Source organism: Hemibagrus wyckioides, linkage group LG13 (assembly GCF_019097595.1).
Source record: "Hemibagrus wyckioides isolate EC202008001 linkage group LG13, SWU_Hwy_1.0, whole genome shotgun sequence".
In the NCBI taxonomy this organism is placed as follows: Eukaryota; Metazoa; Chordata; class Actinopteri; order Siluriformes; family Bagridae; genus Hemibagrus; species Hemibagrus wyckioides.
In genome coordinates, this window is record NC_080722.1 from 8951134 (window position 1) to 8964921 (window position 13788).

Here is a 13788-nt window from a genome sequence, read left to right on the forward strand (position 1 = left end):
GCAGATACCTGGATTATGTAAATTACCTTATTATCTCTTGTACCTTTGAATTTCTAGTATTTAGTATTTCTTGGGGTTATTTTTATTTATCACCTTATTACCTTTGTTTGTGGATACTGCAGGAAGTTGTAAATTTCCCATTAGGATGAATAAAGTATCTATCTATCTATCTATCTATCTATCTATCTATCTATCTATCTATCTATCTATCTATCTATCTAATTGAAAATTATTAGACTTGTAATTTATTGTGTGATCAAACATTTATGATTGTTACATTTTAGAGAAATGTCCATGTCCGTCACGAATCAAAAACCTACATGGCATGTCCTGTGTGTGTGTGTGTGTGTGTGTGTGTGTGTGTGTGCAAATGACACAATGTTCCTGTGCTTTTTACTGAGCCTCTGAGGCTTTGTAGCACCACATTCAGGGTCTGGTGTTTGTGTAGATTGTGTTATGGGTGGTGTGGTATATTAGCATGTATCATTAATCATTAAAAGGAGTGCAGCTGGCAAAATCATGTTAATATGCAGAGACTTCTTTGACTATTAATCTGCTGTGTCTTAGTAGTAGCTTTTTATGTATGTGTGCATGTATGTATTTATTTATTTGCATATTTATTAACTTATAAAGAGACTTTTCATCTGTAGTAAACGTTCCAATACTTCTACAGATGCGTGAAGTAGGTCATGTGCAACACACAGACATAAACAGTAAGTACAGTGGATGACTTTTTTTTATTATTATTATTTACAAGCTGTTTATTCATTTGCCTTGTTTATTCTTTTAGTGGTAAAGAATGTAAAAGGAATAAAGAACTGTTTTAATTGTATGTGATTTCTGAGGGTAATGCTAGCTATAGAGCCAAATTGTTTGTGGTGTTATTCAAATAGTAGTAATGACTGAAACGTAATTATGAATTCAGTTGATTAGGCATGAGTTGAAAATGTAGAGCTTTGTCTCTGTAGGGGGGAAAAATCCTGTAGAAGATGTTAGCATTCGTCATTCCTAAAGGCAAGAAGTCCAGAACCACCAACTTTCGAAAACTCAAGGGTTTTGTAAGTCGTGTTCAATCCCTTTTAAAAGATTATTCAGACAGATCGTTGTGTTTTTTTCTCTTTCCTTTTTTAAAATTGTGAAGCTCCAAAGGCAGAGCAGAGCTCATACTGAGAAGGATAAAAGGCTTGTATTGAAGAGGCTTTGCAGAGAGAGACACGGGGAGAGAAAGGCGATGGAGAGAGAGCGGGAAAGAGAGAGAGAAAGAGAGAGAGAGAGAGAGAGAGAGACTTATGTGTTCATTCTCCAAATATTAAACTTCAGGAAGCTGTTATTGAAGATAACTATCTGAAATTGTATAGAAATGAGAAAACAGTGGTTCACAATGTTCACACTAGGGATTAAATACACACTAGATTTAGTTATAAACTTTCTCAAAGTAGCTTTACTGATTAATAGAATTATACAATATAAATTATAATGTCGATTGTTAAAAGCACCATACGAATAAAACTGAACTGAATTGGTAAACAAGCATAATTCATCTGTCACTCATAGATTAGCCTGGAATTGAGGGAAGTGTGCACCTACATGAAATTGCCACAAGGGGGCAGCAAAATGCAAACTACACAACATTTACAGTACTAAGGTAATATGCACTCTGTGGACTATTTCGAGTAAGCATGAAACATTTTATTTAACATAAACGAACCCAGTAGCTGCTGCTATAATCATAAAACTATCAAACTATCTTCTGTAATAATAAAAAATATTCTCTTTCCAGGACAATAATGACCATAAACCTGTTATGTAATGGTGTTGTATAATGTGTGTGACTTGTTTAACTGTGTGAATTAAGCAATCGTTTCATTCTTAACCACTGAATGAACCAGTGGCAAATATGACTTCAAATAAAAATCTGACTTCAAATAAATGAAACAGAAGTCATGACAAGCCTAGATCCTTTAATTTTACAAATAAATGCTTTTTTTTTTTGTTCAAGAAAAGCAGAAGTTGATGCAGGTGAACCTTAGAAATACATTCAAGACATCATCATGAACTGTTTTTTCTGAATAATTTGAAGAAGCAAAAGTATTCCTAATAGCCCTGCCATCCACACAGCATCTTTCCCTGTCTTGAAAAGGTTACATACAAACACAACAAATGGCATGGAAGTATTAAAATTTTTCAAGAAATATATAAATAATGTCGTATAAACTTCATATAAGAATCTTCAGTTAGATTCTACAGCTTTAGGTTCTGAATTACAAGTCGTAATTGCATAGTGCTCCTTCATCTAACACACACGTTACACACACTTCACACACGGGACACCTCTTCAGCAATTTCAGCAAGAACCAAAGCCTTTTAACCAAAGCCTTTTAACATTGTCAAAAGTTCACTTTAACCAGCTTTAAATCCATCACAGTACCTGAACACGTTTATGGGCTGTAAGGCTTACAAAGTATATTATAATATATAAATATTTATATATAATATTATATATAATATAGTATATTTATATATATATAAAAATTAAAAAATAAATAAATAAAAAACACCTTCTTGTCTTCATTCCAAGATTTTCCAGAGAGAAATCCAGAGGCACTAAAATGTCACAAGAATGTCACAACAGCATACAACACCCTCAAGTCCTGTGAGTGCTCAGACTCCATAAAGTCTAATTCAGCTCATTACAGTCAGGGTCATGTTCGCAGGTAGAGCTTTATCAGTCCTGCCTTGTGCAGCTTCTGCCACAGAATCAGCTCCAGTCGCAGGTCATGGTTGGCAAAGAAACGCACCCGGCGAGGCGTTTTGTCGTAATAGTGGTCTGAGTATTTCCTGAAGTCTGGTGTCATAAATCCGTAGGCATTTACCTTTTAGCAATACAACAAACAATGTATTCATTTTGAGGCTAATAAAACTCATTCAAAAAGGATAAATCAAAGGACATAGATTTACAGGACTGGGCAGAGAGAATCTTGAATAATATCTCTAAAATAAAATGACGCTGAGAATAGAGCACTTGTTTTTCACTGAATTTTGAAAGAACGCAATCTACCTCGTCACAGGTATGAAGAGCAGCCAGCAGCATCACGGCTCCTGTAGACGGCCTGTAAATGTATTTATGTCTGCTGTTGAGTCTGCGTGAATGCAGAAACCTACAACAAGACAAAGAGAAATGTCATTGCAGAACATTTACATTTTTACACTGTTATGTGTTAATGAAATAGTTTTGACCCATTTAACTGATAAGTTAAGCGATCAAGAACACTCAAATAATTATTAATAATTCCATTAGTAGAATTCGACCTAAGAACATAAAGGTAGAATCAAGCCCTACAAGATCTACTGAAGTTTGAGGACCAAATATCTGAATTAAACTGGTTTGATGACTGAATTAACTGTTTTTTTTTGTTCTTGGCAAATCTTGGCTCAGTGAAAAATAAATTCCAACTATGAAAACTTCAGGTGAGTGTGTTCATGCTTCATATAGGATAACAGTAACTTTTACCCCAACACAGCTTAATTCTTGATTCTGATGGTTAGATATAGATAGGTTTCTGTAAAAGCAAAGCAATTTGCTCATTTTATTCTTTTTTCATAGCAGCAAATAAATCACTGGAGGTTGACAGGTTACAGGTTACAACAGGATGGCAAGTTCAATAGCCTTTTTCTTCTTCTTCTTTCAGTTTTTCCCTTCAGGGGTCGCCACAGCGAATCATCTCTCTCCACCTATCCCTATCGTCTGCATCCTCAACACTTACACCCACTAGCTTCATATCCTCATTTATTACATCCATATACCTCCTCTTTGGCCTTCATCTTTGCCTCCTGCCTGCCAGCTCCATGTCCAACATTCTTCTACCAATATATTAAGTGTTTAACAAGTAAAATCAAATATTTTATCCATTGGTGTGGCTCAACCACATAAATGGGTCAAACTGATTATGATCACAGTTGCCAAACATTAATTTATGTATTTATTAAACTATTAACATATTATATAAACATTGTCATAAAGATAACAAGATGGGTGTTAAACATAAGCACTGTGTTTAACGCATTAACCTCACCTGTTTCTGATGTAACGGATGAAGTCGGGGTGGTACATTTTAAACTTCTCTACTGTTACATTAGATCCAAAATAACTGGGAGGCCTAAGAGGACCAGAAAAGAATTTATTGACCAGATTGTGTCACTAAAATCATATTTATCCTGAAAGGCATATTAAATCAGAAAAATCTGCAGTACTTACTTAGAACTCCGGTCTTTCCCTGTTAGGATTGGTATGTGCAGGGATGCAGCTCTCATGAGAATATAGTCCCGGTCATGATCAGGCAGGAAAATGTACCTGGTCTCCTGGAAAAGTGAAGTAAAAAGAAGAAGGGAAAAAAACATGAAAAGGATTGTGACTTGCAAGCTGGCATGCAAAAGCTGACAGTAGTTATATTTTCTACCAGTAGTACAGAAGAAATTGTTAATGCTTCATATATGTTTATACAGCACCCTCCACAAATATTGGTACCCCTGGTTAAGATGTGTTCTTAGGCTTCTAATAAATTCATTTTTTATTGCAGAAGCATAATCTCACACTGAAAATTGTAGAAAAATCTAAACCTGTAACTCAAGTGAATTAAAAAAAAAATACAAAAAAAATACATGACTGTTTTTTGTAAAATCACCTGTTCCACAATTACTGGCACCCCTAACAATTCCTATAAAATAAATGTAATTGAAGCATTTTTGTCATTTTTAGTGTAGTTTTTAAAGTTGATCAGAGTATCCAGAAACTTTTAATTAATAATTCATGACTTCCTGTTTCCTCTGGGGTATAAATATGAAGTGACACAGATACCTATTTCTCTTATCCACTCTTCAACATGGGAAAGACAAGAGAACACCCCCATTCAAGTAGGCAGATGTGTGTGTCGACCTTCATAAGTCATAGACCATAAGACCATAGCAATGGCTACAAGAAAATTACTCACCTAAACTTGCCCATATCTACAGTCAGAGGAATCAGTAAGAAGTTTAAAACAACTGGAACAGTGACAAACAAGGCTGGACGAGGACCCAAGTTTATCTTACCACCACACACAGTGAGGAGGATGGTAAGAGATGTAAAAAAAAAAATCTCCAAAGCTCATTGTGAGAGAACTGCATCAAAGAGTAGCATCATGGGGTCACAAAGTCGCCATAACAACCATCAGATGCTATCTACATGCCAACAAGCTGTTTGGGAGGCATGCAAGGAAAAAGCCTTTATTCACCTACAATCACAACCGTAAACATCTGGAGTTTGCTAAGCAGTACTGGAACCGTGTACTTTGGTTAGATGAGACTAAGATAGAGCTTTTTGGAAACAAACACTCTAAGTGGGTCTGGCGTAATTGCCCACTCATGCCCACTGTGAAGTATGGTGGAGGACCTGTGATACTGTGAGCCTGTTTCTCTTCCAAAGACCCTGGGAACCTTGTTAGAGTGCATGGCATCATGAACTCTTTGAAATACCAATATAAATCAAAACCTGATGGCCTCTGTCAGAAAGCTGAAGATGGGTCGTCATTGTGTCTTTCAGCAGGATAATGACCCAAAACATGTGGCGAAATCTACTCAAAAATGGTTCAGCAGACACAAAATCAAGCTCCTCCCATGGCCATCTCAGTCCCCAGACCTCAACCCAATTGAAAACCTGTGGGGTGAGCTGAAGAGGAGAGTGTATAAGAGAGGACCCAGGACAGATTGTGCAAAGAGGAATGGTCAAAGATCCCTCTCTCTGTATTCTCCAATCTTGTGAAATGTCATAGGAGGAGATTAAGTGCTGTCTTGTTGGCAAAAGGGGGTTGTACGCAGTATTAACATCAGGGGTGCCAATAATTGTGGCACACATGATTTCATGTAATATATATATATATATATATATATATATATATATATTTCTTAATATATATTTTTTTCCATTGAATAATTGTACTTTAAGGATTAAGGATTTTTCTGTTTTTTTGCATTGAGGTTCTATATTGTTTAAAAAAATGAATTTATTAGAAGCCTAAGAACACATCTTAACCAGGGGTGCCAATAATTGTGGAGGGAGCTGTATATCTATTTAGTTTTTCTTTTCAGCATGTAAACGTACATTCACCAGTTTAATATTTGCCAATTTGCAATCTAGATACCTATTTAATAACTCTTCTTTTTTTATTTTCATACTGTTTAAGACATTTCTGGTGACTTCTGTAACGTAGCCAGAGTTGGACTGTCCCTTACCGCAGTCTGTGGAGCAGATTTATAGCCTACTCGTGAATAACTTCTCAAAGAGTTGCGAAAGGTGTTCGTGGAGAAGGTATAAAAAGAGGTACGAGAGCCAACGTCCTCCTCAAAGCCTTTAATAATTGCACCATTTGTCCTAAAGGAGAGAGAGAGGAATGTTCATTCATTATAATCTTTTATGTTGTTCTTGTACTTCAACTTATTAACCTTTTGCACCTTTGCTTTCATGCTTTCGCACAGTATGTACTATTTTGGGTTGAATAATACTGAAAATAAGGAAATGTAGGCAAGCGTATCCAAGATAAAAATGGGATCTAATTTATCTTAAGGTTATGTGTGTCTGAGCGTAAATAGATTAGTGCACGACTGTGCAGGTGTCAGGTTTCAACTTTATTGTCATGTGCATAAAGAGTGCTTTAAGCATCAAAATACAATGTTCACTCCTGCCCAGACATGCAAAAAAATAGATAAAAGGCAGTGAATGGCAGATGGAGTGGGTGTAGAAAATAAAAAAGGTTCAAATATCACCTTACCTGAACACATAGTCGTTCTGGTCAATCTCCTGGCCTTTCTTCGACCCATTCAGGATTCCTGCATTTCCAACCACAGCACAGCGGATACACTGAGATTTGGTCTTTCTTTTCTCCCAGTCATCAAACATCAGGTGGTTTGCAGAAGTGTTTAAGATGGCCAAAGATTCGTTCAAAACTGGAAATAAATCATTATTTGCTCATTAACAGACATTATTCATTATCATCATTATCAGACAATATTTGCTCTAATAAACACATTTTGTCTTTACCAACATATATATATATATATATATATATATGTGTGTGTGTGTGTGTGTGTGAATTGCAGCCTCTGCATTTTCTCATTTTTACAGTTTTATTTTAAACAGGTTAAGCCTGTTTATAGTTTATGTGAATCAGCAGATGGCATGGTTCAGCTACAGTGTCCTGCAGCAACTTGCTAAGACCATGCCCAAGTTTGGCACTCTGACATCATTGTAATAGGCCAAACTGTTAAACTGTCACTACTCCTACTCCGACATACAAATTCTAGAGGTACCAAAGGAACTTACCTTCAGCACTGACGGAACCCCATCCGTGGGCGCCGCGGTAGTGGGATAACCGTTCATATTCTTGCTCAGAGTAATGCTTCGCCCACTGCAGGACTGGCACACTAGGCAAGAACATCTCAGCAAAGTCAGTCTGAAAAACCCTTTCCCGAATGCTGCTGGGACAGGTCTGATATGCAAAATAAAGTAAACACTCAGATACATTACTAGACTACATGTTTAAACACATATAAAGATGTGAAGAAGTGCCAATATATAGGCTTTAAAATTAAAAACTATGGCATGATTCCTAACAGAAACTCTTCTTCTAGGACACTTGATATGTACTAAACGAGATGAATGCAATTTTCAGTGAAAATATCCCTAGCACAAATCACACGAAAGTGCTTTAATGAGCATGATATAAATATACGCATACGCATTACACGTGATTTTCAGCACAATCATATTTAACACCCAGTAACCAACTGAACTGTGAGAATAAAATGAGGAAAAAAACATCTCTTTGCTTGGCCAAACTGGTTTATTACCATATCATAATATCGTTTATTTGATATGCATACTCCATGGTGGGTGTTTCCTATTAGTAACATCCACTCTTCTGGGAAGGCTGGATTTTGGAGCATGGCTGTGGGGATTATTGTGGGGATTAGTGAGATCAGGCACTTATGTGACTGGTGAGGAGGTTTGGGGTGCAGTCTGCATTCCAGTTCATCTCATAGGTTTTAAGAGTAGTGAGATCAGAGCTCTGTGCAGGACACTCGAGTTCTTCCAATCCAACCTTGGCAAACAATGCCTTCATTGACCTTACTTTGTGCACAGTATTGTCATGCTGGAACAGGTTTAGGCTTCTTAGTTTCCGTGAAGCAACAGCGTAATACAAAGATATAAGACATTCTATACAGTTGTGTGTTTTATACCTTGTGCCAATGGTTTAGGGAAGAACCACAAATGGGTGTGATGGTCAATGCCATGTTTTCATATGACTGAGACTGAAGCTATTTTGGACCATTGGAAAGCTCCCAAGAGCAAGTCATTTTTGTATGTCCATGACAAAAGCAACCATTAAAAGAACCACCAAAGAATAGACAGAGCATACTCTTACTGCACCACATGCTGGGATTGTTTGGTATAAAATCAAACACCTGATACAGTCTGTCCAGAAAGTACACTCTGAAGTCTGAATATCAATCTGCACACAATTTGAACTCCAGTACACAACGGCTACATATTATGGAAGCCGAAATACTTACAGTTTGTGGTATACTTTCATCGACGGCATATTCATCGCCAAAGAAGTCGAAGAGTTGTTCTGATTGAATAGGCTTCACTGGAGAATTTGTAGTTTGTTTTAGCATTTTGTCTTCCTTTGAATGAACACCCACTATTGTGCCATTGTTTGTAAGTTGATCTTTTATCTGTTCTGTTTTTTTTTCCTTATTAAAGAGAACAGGGTTGAAAGACCACATATCATTCCAAAAACCAAGGTAGTCCCTGTATTTTCTGATGTCCTGTGATCTTTAAATGAAGACAAACAACAATAACAAAACAAAAAAACGTTAAGCATGTCTATGAACAAACATAGTCAGAAATATTATCCACAACTAGTGAAGACAACAGTGGAATTATATCTGAAAATGGACTACTCGTGGCATTAAGGCAGCATCGATGTGGCATCATTATCTGTTTTTTAACATTAGTTTTGTTTTCAGGCGAAGGTTTTTTTTAAATGAAAGTAAAGCCACTGACAATAGTTTTCATAGGTTTCCCTTCCCAGTGCTTCACATAATTTCATTTTTTTCTTTGACAATAGAACTACAAAACTACTGACATCAAGCCATGAACTTTCAGATCCTTTTAAACCCATGACTCCCAAACATTTTCAACTCATGGCCCATGCAAAGCAGAACAAATGCTGAAGAAGTAAAAAAACACAATAAATCAGAATTTCAGCTTTAATTTCTCCAAATTTACACCTAACTCTGTAAAACAGCTTAAAATTTGAGTGGTCATCCACTAGAGATGCCATGTTCTAGGTGAGCAAAAGTACTGGAACATGGTCAGGGGTAGGTTTGTTACTACCTCATACTATTATAGTGCTTGACTGAGCTTGTATGTTTTGGATCATGGGAAGGTCATTACTTTCTCCACACTTCGGTATTCCATCACTTCGACCGAGGTTCATTTTGGGTCTAGAACTTTTGTGGATCATCTCTGTATTTCTCTGAGAATTCCAACATGTTTTTCTGATTTTCATTGATTTCAGTGGTTTGCATCTTGTGGTATGACCTTTATATTTCTGTTCTTGAAGTCTTCTATGAACAGTGGACTGTGATGCATTCACCTCTGCCCTGTGGAGGCTTTTGGTGATATTGCTAACTGAAGTTTTGGGTTAATGTTTGGTAGTTTTCTTCACAGCTCTCACATTGCTTCCGTCATCAGCTGTTTGTCATCAGTGATTCTTTCTTTAGCTTTCTTAGAGTCTGTCTGGTTGTTAGTACACCAGTGGTTTCTTTCTTTTTTAGGCCATTTTACACTGTTGTTTTGGCAATGCCCAAATATTGTGAAATAGCTCTGAATGATTTTCTCTTAAAGCAGCCTCAAAATCGCGTGCATTTTTTCTCATAGGCCACTATCTCATCTGTCAGTTTAGCCTTTTTAACAAATGCATTCTTCACAGGAGAAACCAAAAGTAGGCCTCAAACCAAAAGCAGACATTCAGAGGTGTTTATTGTTTAAACAATGAATCTGACTGGTGTTTCTTGCTGCCCAGGTATGCCCTGTTATTCATATGTTCCATTATTTGGATCACTTGAAAAATGGGTGGATTCAAACAAAAGTTGTCTAAGTTGTCTGACACATCTAGGCTCACTGTCCATTTTTTTAAGAACACCTGCACATTCATGTAGTTATGTGTCAAGAGCTTCGGTTAAAGTTCACAAGTGACAGCTTCTGCTAGTTAAAATGCCATGTTGTCGTTAGAGATCAGAGGAAAATAGTCTCATTGGTTCAAACTGCCAGGAAGGATAAAGTAACTTGATCACTCTTTGTGAGCACAACCCACAGTCTCAGCATTCACGACCCCCCCCCCAACATTTACAGTGGAAGGGCTTCAACAGCAGTAGACATTGGGTTGGGTTCCACTCCCGTCAGCGAAGAACATGAATTTGAGGTTATCATGGGCACGGGCTCGCAGAAACTGGACAGCTAAAGATTAAAACAACTTCCAGCCCTTTTTCCAGTCTTCAGCCGTCCATTTTCAATTAGTCTATACCCCTGACAGCTGATAAGAGTGGAACTTTATGTGGTATTCTGCTGTTGTAGCTCATCTACCTCAAGGTTTGTGCATTCTGTGATGTTTTTCTGCTCAGCACAGCTGTTAAGAGTGATTATTTGAGTTAGCCAAAGTCAGACTGGTTTTTCCACTTAAAGAAGTGTCACTTACTCTGAAATATTTAAACCAGCCCACATTGTACTAACATCCATGCCTTGGTTAAAGTCACAGAGATCACACTTTTCCCTATTCTGATATTTGACCTGTATCTGTACTCTGGCACCACCTGATTGAATGATCATATAACTTCTGAAGTGTACCTGTGTTGCTTTTAAAATAGACAGTGTGCTTAAATATACGTATCAGGAAATGAGAGCTAAAAATTCTGATCTATCGGTTCACATTTGTATTGCAGTCTCAATCCAGTAAGTCTTCATTGTAAGGCAAAAACAAAAGAATTGGCCTTTCCAACACACATCTGTTAGCCTGTTTGAGAGCACAGCACTGTGACGCCTCTCCATACCTTTCCTGATCATTATTCCAATCCAGTAGGTAGATCCCACCCAGGAGGCACAAAATCAAGATAATGAGCAGCAACTTCTTCTGATACCGCATAAATATCATCTTGTCAAAATGGTAAAGAGTGTCCGGGGCGCAAAAACGTTCTCACGTTGGGGTTTTGAGGAGTGAAGCAGGAAAGTGTAGTGCTGTCTTCATTAATCCCAAAGGCACTTCCCTGCAATAAGAAGGTGATATTCTAAATACATGTTAATGCCCAGCTGGCTTCTCATTATTTCTCTGCATTAAAAGAACGAACATGAAGAGAACACCTTTTTTTTCGTCCTGTGGATTTTAGTTCATTAAAAGGTATGTACAGTAGTTTCAGAGAATAGAATAAGATAATAAAAGCATGTTGGAACATGGTTCACAAGATTTGAGATCTGAGCCAAGAGAGACTCTGTGGAAAACAATTTCCTTTTAACAACCAGTTATCTATTCAAATAATAAGTAAATCCATAAAATGGATGTAAACGCAAACTGTCAATCCTGTAGCAGAACTGAACTATCAGGTAGAGCAGGAGTGCACAGAACCAACTTCACTGAATAAGGAAAGTTTACAGACACAAAAGTTCCTCCGATTCTCAAAACTTACTGGACTAAAACTCTACAGCCTCACCACATTAAAAAAAACAAATGAGCATTTTCTTTCCATTGAGAAAAATTAATTCTTCCTAATTCCTTCCTAATTATTCCTAAGTACACTTTAATTATAGCAAAAAGCTACCTGATTGCAATATTATGGAAGTGTCAGATTAAACAGAAGATAAACAAACTTACAAAACATGCTAGCATGAGAAAGGTGTGTACGAGCATAAATGGAGAGTCGTTGTGTGGTGTGTTGGTTTTGCTGCTGGAAATGTACACAAAATATACACCCAGATTGCTGTTTGTGTGCATTCTGATGCTGCTAGCCTCCAGCAACTGTCTGATATAATGTGATGGATTATTGATCATTTTTAGTGATATTTTGTCATTTTTCCATTGATAACATCGTCAAATTCGGACTAACAAAAGAAATATATATATATAATCTGCTCAAGTATAAATGAATATTATAAATATCATGGTTCTCTCAATTAAAGTGGAGACCTCCTGCAGTTTCTTATTCCTTCTGATGTAAGGTAAGAATATTCACCACTACCAGACACTTTAACATTAAAACAGAGTACATAAAGTGCCACAATTTCTAACTACAGGCTGAGTTAAAAAGAAAGTCACTTTCTTTTCATTTGGATTAAATAAGGAGATAATTCTAATTCTAGACTAATGGTATGATATACTTACAGTCCAAATAGAGAAAGCTACATAATAAATGCACTAGGCACTGTAACAAACAGTGCAATTACGAAATGAGTTAACAAGGCTTTTCTGGAACACAAAGTGTGTTTAACAGCTGGACAGAGGAAAGGAAAACATAAAACAAAATTTTTCTTACTTTGAGAGGAATTTCTGGTCAGCTGTAGCCTGGTCAGTTCAGTAGCGTGTTTTGAAATTCGGAAAATCAGTCCAACCTGCACTGCAAGTGCAGACATACACACACGCACATACACACGTACAAGAGGGACGGCCACTGTATGTAAACCGAGCAGCAGTTACTCCTGATAATCCTGCCTCCTTTAGAAGTAAAAGGCAGGGAAAGGTGATTGACGGAAGCCCTAGAGAGGAAAAAAATCTCTGCTGATGACCAAGGAAGGTTTTTGTTGTTGTTCTTGTTTTATTTCTTAATTTTTTAAGACAGACATTTAACAAAGCTGAAGACACATAGAACTGAAGAAAAACATCACATCCGTTTAATGCATCCTGTCAGACAAGATAACCTGCCTGGGCACATTCTGAGAAGAAAGAAGAACAGTGACATTCCTTTATTTTTCAGGAAACAAAGGGTATTTTACTAAACAGTATGCTTTTGCAATTTTCACAGAATTTGTACATTAGGCAGCTATAATGATCCAAAAAGACAAAGATTTCTGTCACTTATATTATATAACCAACTGGAAGAAGACAGAAAACAAAATGCTGTCCCTACTGTCATCTTTCAGTAGCAGATATAGATTGTTGGTATATATATATATATATATATATATATATATATATATATATATATATATATATATATATATATATATATATATATATATATATATATATATACATACTGTGTATTAAAATATTAATTAGATTATATATGTTTAGCACGTTCACCGCACACCTCCAGCATCCTGGGTTCAAATCTCGCTCCCGCTCACTGTGTGTGTGGTGTTTCCATGTTCTCCCTGTGCTTGGTGGGTTTTCTCTGGGTGTTCTGGTTTCCTCCCACAGTCCACAGTTCTAGGCTGATTAGAGTCTCTAAATTGCCCATAGTGTGTGATTGCCCATAGTGTGTGATTAGTGAGTGAATGAGTGTGTGTGTGTGCCCTGCGATGGGTTGGCACTCCGTCCAGGGTGTATCCTGCCTTGATGCCCAGTGACGCCCGAGATAGACACAGGCTCCCCGTGACCCGAGGATAGATCGGATAAGTGGTACAGACAATGAGATGAGATAAAATATATGGACAAAATTGTTGCTACCCTTCCATTAAAGAAAGAAAAACCCACAATGGTC

The 13788-nt window shown here is 37.0% G+C and overlaps 1 protein-coding gene across 2 annotated transcripts; it reads right to left on the minus strand.

The window, feature by feature from the left end:
* Positions 1–1923: 1923 nt before the first annotated feature.
* On the minus strand, positions 1924–12970 carry st6galnac (ST6 (alpha-N-acetyl-neuraminyl-2,3-beta-galactosyl-1,3)-N-acetylgalactosaminide alpha-2,6-sialyltransferase). 2 transcript variants are annotated; one of them, XM_058407219.1, is made up of 10 exons: positions 12622–12970; positions 11149–11361; positions 8605–8869; positions 7355–7520; positions 6804–6978; positions 6268–6406; positions 4256–4359; positions 4074–4157; positions 3059–3158; positions 1924–2873 (listed from the first exon to the last, which is right to left on the minus strand). In XM_058407219.1, the coding sequence occupies exons 2-10, from the start codon at positions 11247–11249 to the stop codon at positions 2703–2705; spliced, it is 1305 nt and encodes a 434-aa protein (XP_058263202.1). In that variant the 5' UTR covers positions 11250–11361; positions 12622–12970; the 3' UTR covers positions 1924–2702. The 2 variants fall into 2 exon arrangements, with proteins under 2 accessions (XP_058263202.1, XP_058263203.1); XM_058407220.1 differs by lacking the exon at positions 11149–11361 and having other exon boundaries at positions 12622–12968.
* Positions 12971–13788: the final 818 nt, after the last annotated feature.